This window comes from Impatiens glandulifera, chromosome 8 (assembly GCF_907164915.1).
Source record: "Impatiens glandulifera chromosome 8, dImpGla2.1, whole genome shotgun sequence".
In the NCBI taxonomy this organism is placed as follows: domain Eukaryota; kingdom Viridiplantae; phylum Streptophyta; class Magnoliopsida; order Ericales; family Balsaminaceae; genus Impatiens; species Impatiens glandulifera.
The window spans coordinates 8610413-8616993 of record NC_061869.1 but is presented as its reverse complement, the minus strand read 5'-3'; the positions used below and the strand labels follow the sequence as shown (position 1 = coordinate 8616993).

Here is a 6581-nt window from a genome sequence, read left to right as displayed (position 1 = left end):
AAGCATGTCGATGTCGGTCGCAAGAAACCTTCTTGTTGGGGGATTAAAATGTTCAAGCTCAGAATAAAGATCGGTAAAAGAATTAAGACACTTAAGAGGATCGCTATTTCTGCAACCAAACGGGGCCTATGTAAGCAAGTTATCTCAGGTCATGTTAAAGTATGGAAGCTTTTGTTTCGTCGTCATAGAGATAATAATATCTATATATCTTAATTCAATTTCAAATTTATTATTATTTGCTTCTTGATTGTTTTTCTGGAGAAGATGTTATTCAGAAATTAATTAAGGTTTGTTAATATGGAGAGTTATTATATGGATTCTCTGTTTTCTCTGTTATTTATTAAATCTTTTGGTTTTGAATTTTGATTTGTATTCAAATATCATAAAACTTGTATTGCTAAATTGATTGTAAATTCGATTGCGGAGGTTGTCTGGGAGAGGCGAAACAGTAAAAAAAATATAAAATAAATGACTGTTTTACCTCTGCATATGAGAGGGGAATATGGATTATCAATCCCCGTAATAGAGGATCCTATACCATCAGATTGGAGGTAGGATGGGAATTTAGTGGATTCGGGAGAGAAATGCGTTTATAATTCTCGTCCCATTCTAATTCGGGAATTTTATTACTACCATTTTTGTTCGGTTCGATTTTAGAGAATCTTTACGGGTCACCGTTATAACATATCTTACAAAATTTATAACTTTTATAAAATATAGAGAAAAATTAAATATATGATGTTATATATATATATATAATTATGTTTATTAGTGTTCGAGACAAAATCAAGATGATATTAAGGCAGCGTCGGGACGGAGACACAAATATCTTCCCCGATCCATCCCTGGTCAACTACGGTCAAACCGTGAAGAAAATCATCCATAATGAGACAATTTAGATCGAAAACCGTTGAACGGTCTATATATAATTGTCATCCATAATTGTGTTTATTAGTGTTCGAGGCAAAATCAAGATGATATTAAGGCAGCGTCGGGACAGAGATACAAATATCATCCCGCCCCATCCCTGATCAACTACGGTCTAACTGTAAAAAAATCATCCATAATGAGACAATTTAGATCGAAAATCGCTAGACGGATTATAATTGTCATCCATAATTATGATGTTTTATTATTGTAAGTTGGTTTTTATAATTTTTTAAATATTTTATATTTTATAAACTAATTTTAAAATAATTTAATCAAACAAAATCAGTTACAAATAAAGTGGACTTAATAAAATTAGGAAAATTTCCGTACGATAAACACGGATAAGGATAAAAATAAAATAAATTAAAAAAATTATAATAATATTTATTCAATTTTTAAAATTATTAAAATAAAAAATATAACGCCCTCATTCCACATTTTATTCACTTCGATAAAACAACTTATTTTCTCACATGTTTCGTCACATATTTTTTCCGAATGAATTTCTCATTTCGTGACTTTACACTTTCACTTTTTCAATCAAATATTTGATTAATATTTTTTAATAATTAGCATCGTGACCTCACACTTTGGTCAATTAAATATTTGATTCATATTTCTTTAATCATTTTCAAATGATACCGGTCTATTATCCTTCGACAAACCACATCTCAATCACATTTGGTTAAATATTGTACTTGTTTTGTTAGGTTGCAAGTTCGAAACATGCAAATAACATTTTTAATTTATTTTTAACCGTTTTAAATTTATGGGCGGGTCAACCCACAATTCGACCCAAATATCAATTTACTCTCACATAAATATCCAAATTAACCACAGCTCTCGACCCGACAATCCGGACACTTTAAAAATTAATCATCATTATATATATATAAATTAGTTAGTTAAAAATTTAAACTTTTATTGTTAAAATATCTCGCGTTAATTAAATTTGGTGTTGAATCTTAAATATAAAGTGTTGTTAGCTTAGTTGGTTAAAGGGTTGTATTTGTTTTGTTAGGTTGCAAGTTCGAAACTTACAAATAACATTTTTAAATTTATTTTTAACCATTTTAAGTTTATGGGCGGGTCAACCCACAATCCGACTCAAGTATCCATTTACTCTCACATAAATATCCAAATTAATCACAGCTCTCGGCAATCCGAACACTTTAAAAATTAAGCATCATTATATATATAGATTAGTTAGATAAAAATTTGAACTTTTATTGTTAAAATATCTCGCGTTCATCAAATTTGGTGTTGAATCTTAAATACAAAGTGTTGTTAGCCAAGTTGGTTAAAGTGTTGTACTTTATTTGTTAGGTTGCAAGTTTGAAACCTACAAATAACATTTTTAAATTTATTTTTAACCGTTTTAAGTTTATGGGCGGGTCAACCCACAATCCGCCTCAAGTATCCATTTACTCTCACATAAATATCCAAATTAACCACTGCTCTCGACCCGACAATCCGAACCCTTTAAAAATTAAACATCATTATATATATATATATATATATATATATATATATATATATATATATATATATATATATATATATATATATATATATATATATAGATTTTCATTTCTTACCTATCAAAGACAAAAATTAAGTTACAAATAAGAATTATAATAACTTTAATTAATATATTTTTAATTTGATAGGCAAATATCCGAACATTATACATTAGAATTTTTATATTTTAGAATTAAATCAATACCAGTTAGACAGCTCAAACTAATTTAAATATATAGTTTATCCTTGAAAATATTACTTATATTTTAAAAATATGACAAAATAAATTATATATTGGTGGCAGACTGAAAATCTATCAAGAAATAGTTTATTTACTTTTGGCACAGCTCTTTGTGGGCTGTTTTAATATAAAAAAATGATAGTGAAATAGATTTTATGATTAATTTAGTTGCACCATTTTGAAAGGAGACTATTGTTTGTCTCAATATAATAATAATAATAATAATAATAATAATAATAATAATACAGCTACAGTTATGCAAATCATGTTTTAATGTAAACTTCCACTTAATACAGCTACCCTATTTTAAAACTGTAATATATTTTATTTAGGAAATTTATCTTCTTTTCTTTTTTTTAAATTTAGTAAATTTGTACTAGCCTCTAAGCACTTTGAATGAAAATTATAGATAAGAAGTTTACTAACTTGTGCTACAAATTAAGAAATCTATGTTTCTATCTTTTAATTTAATTAATAAAAAAGATTGTGTAAGGTATACTTTTGATGTTAAAATTTATTTGTTGACTTATAAAATTGACAAGGCACTATAATTAATATAAACTCTCATTTATTACCAATGTTCTTAATTATATTTGCCGGTGCTTTAGGATGTATTTTTGGGTGTTTTCTTTATGATGGACCGAAAAGTGCAATAAAATTACACGCAAAAGATTGCAATAATAGAAAAAAGTTATTACAACGAAAAGCAACATCGAAATCTTGAAAGATAATAGAGAGGGTGTTTTGTATTACTCTTATGAACTCTCTTTGGCAACCTAAGAAGTGTCTTTCTTGAGAAGGGGCTCTCTATTGTCTTTCCATTTGTCTAAACGAGTTTTGGCTTTCTCCACCTGTGAATATTTTCAGTTATATACGAAAGTAACCAAATTCGAGAAGAATATATAGTTGGATTTTACCTCTTTATTCCAGTCATTTCGAAAAGTTACCCAAATCAAGATCAATGTTTGCATTAGCGTCCCTCCTATCATTCCCGACCATATTCCCTAGACGTATAATCAAACTAAATCAAATCAAACATCTACTATTGAAATTTCCAATATTTGCATACATGGCTATATAAAGTGTCACAAATTTGTTAGACAGATGTATCTAAATTACAATCTTGAGATAATAAAGTAATTTTAACTATTAGCCAAAAAGAAAAGTTTTATTTGATCTTGTTTCATATTCTTGTTGGCCAATGGGTATTTGGTTTAGATACTTTTTATTTATATTTATCTATCATATATTCTATTTAAAAACAATTTTTAATAATGTTATGAAACCTAGTTTAATTAGACAATTTGACACAACTTTAACTCCAAAAGTGTTTTCATAAAAGAATACATACCTTGGTGCCTAGATCAAGTTTAAATCCTAAGAAAATACCAAGTGGAATCCCTATAATGTAATAGCATCCCACGTTTACATACGCTACAAACGATTGCCATCCACATCCAACCGCGACACCTTCATTTTTCATCCACAACATTAATTTATAAACAAAACATCCAAGAAAAAAAATCAAACAAATTCCTAAAAACCATTAGAAATTTGAGTTAATAAAGTTGTAACGAAAATACATAAATCTAGACATACCCGATAACACTGGTTGAATCCCGTTAAGAATAAGAGTGACGGCTAGATAAGGACAGAGCTCGGACACTGCTTTCGCGACTGTCTCCCCTTCTGTGAACGCGTAGCTGATGACATTGCGTAACGCCATGACGACACATGCTCCAATAACCGAAAATACAAGTGAAACCAAAGTAACCACCAAAACAGAAAATGCAGCTGCTTTTGGGTTACCAGCTCCTAGTTCATTCCCCACCCTTACACTACACAATTCAATTCAAATATTCAAATTCAAATAATTAATAATAATTATTATTTCTTTAATTTACAAAGATTGTACCTAGCTGCTGCATTGAAGCCCACTGATATCATAAACATCAACCCATTTACCAACATACTGCCCAAAATAATTTTAAAAATTAGAATTAAATTAATTTAATTTTTAAAAATTATTTATTAAATTGTACCAAACAGATAGGGCATCAAGAGAAAGTTCAGGGTCCTCAAGCCAACCAGCAATGAGAATCAATAACTGCATATACCAAGTTTCCAAACAGAGCATAACAGCTGAACCGGCAGATAACTTAACAAAATCCCATAAACCGGAGAAAGCCTCCCATTTAAACCCGGTCCAAGTAGTCTTACAACGTGGGCTTATCAAGATATATCCAAATTGGGCTAACACAATTATCCACCAAGAAACACTTAATACAATTGAAGCCCCAATAAGGCCCAGCCCAAATTTATACACAACAAACCAGGTCAGCAACACGTGGAATGCCAACGTGGCAGCTGATATGTAAGCACTGGGACCCACAATGCTTTGTGATTGTAGAAATTTTTGAATTGGGAAGTTGATGGCATAAGCGTAAATTTGTGGGATTAAACCGTAAACGTATATAGAAGCTTCTGATGCAACCGACTTTGGTTCGCCGATTAATAAGAGGATTTGTTTGGATAGAGCGTAGACCACCGTAAGAGGAATGGCGGTTGTGGTAAGGACGATCACTGCCCGTTGAAAGTAGATCCCTAACATCTCATACCTGTGGGCACCGTAGGCTTGGCCGCAGAGAGTTTCTACCGCACTGCCCATTCCTAGCTGCTCATTGATCCGGTTTTTTATGTCCCGGTTCAGAGTTAAAAAAACAGACAAGAACCAAAAACAATACTAATTAAATGACTATGTTTAGCAAATATTGTATTTATTATTAATTTTAAAACAAAAATAATAAAATAAGTGTAAAATGTTAAGTAACTTTCCTTCCAACATTAAAACGAATATAAATTATACTAGAAATATTAATTTATCACTTATTTTTATAATTGATATAGCTCAATTATGAGAAATTCTTGATTGATTTTTTTTGACTTTTCTCAATCATTTTTTCTTCTCATTCACTCTCAAAATAGAGTCGGTCATGGGTTTTGGGCTATCCCAATTTCCAACCCCACGAAGAAAAAGTTGAAATTTTTAACATTTTGATAAAAAAATTGTTTTGGTGAGATTTGAACTCAAACCGAATAATATTTTTAAATTTGTCATCAATCACTCTACTACAATATTTTATGTTTAAAAAAACACTATATTTCTTAATGTTTATATTTCATAATGTTTTAGGAAATGAGTTGCATTGGGAGTGGGCTGACCTGCCCGGGTCTTTCTGGACTTACCCCAGGATCGGCCTTGCCCTCAAATATCCAACTACCGATTTTACCAAATCGATCCGATCGATCGATTTGTTCGTATAAAAAACCAAAAAAATAAAAAAAAAATAAAAAAGAAGAGAAATTACCATAAGGCCATAAGCAAATAGTTGAATTCCATTGTTGCCAAGAGAGGCGGCGGCAAGCTGAAGATTGCCGAGGTGGCCGGAATATATTCGGCTCGACATTGACATGGCGTTGTTTATTAGATACATCATTACCGTTGGAGCCGCCAACTTGAACAGGAGCCTCAGCTCGATTCCAGCTGCCACCACAACACGTTTCCAGGGTTTTAACTGCCTGTCCGAAAGCACTCTCTCTAGCTCAGAGCTGCCGCTTGATCGGCGCGGCTCACCAACTGACTCCGACCTCGACTCCACCACTGAACCCATTTTCTCTTTCTATGTTTTTTTTTTTTAGAGATTAGTAAAAGTTTAGTTTGGTGAAAAAAATGTTATATATATATATATATATATATTGGATTATCATTATCTATATTATAGAAAGAAAAAAGATTATTTTATTTTTTATTAATCATATTTTTAGTCAATTAAATAATTGTGATTAAAAATATACTTCATAAATTTAGATAAATATTATTATAGATAAA

General features: G+C 30.6%; 1 protein-coding gene across 1 annotated transcript; it reads right to left on the bottom strand.

Annotated features, from left to right (window-relative positions):
• Window positions 1-3340: 3340 nt before the first annotated feature.
• Window positions 3341-6376, bottom strand: LOC124911519 (protein DETOXIFICATION 40-like). Its single transcript, XM_047452018.1, has 7 exons — window positions 6061-6376; window positions 4735-5366; window positions 4608-4664; window positions 4292-4530; window positions 4044-4162; window positions 3610-3696; window positions 3341-3543 (listed from the first exon to the last, which is right to left on the bottom strand). Exons 1-7 carry the CDS (start codon window positions 6361-6363, stop codon window positions 3469-3471), a joined length of 1512 nt encoding a protein of 503 aa, XP_047307974.1. The 5' UTR covers window positions 6364-6376; the 3' UTR covers window positions 3341-3468.
• Window positions 6377-6581: the final 205 nt, after the last annotated feature.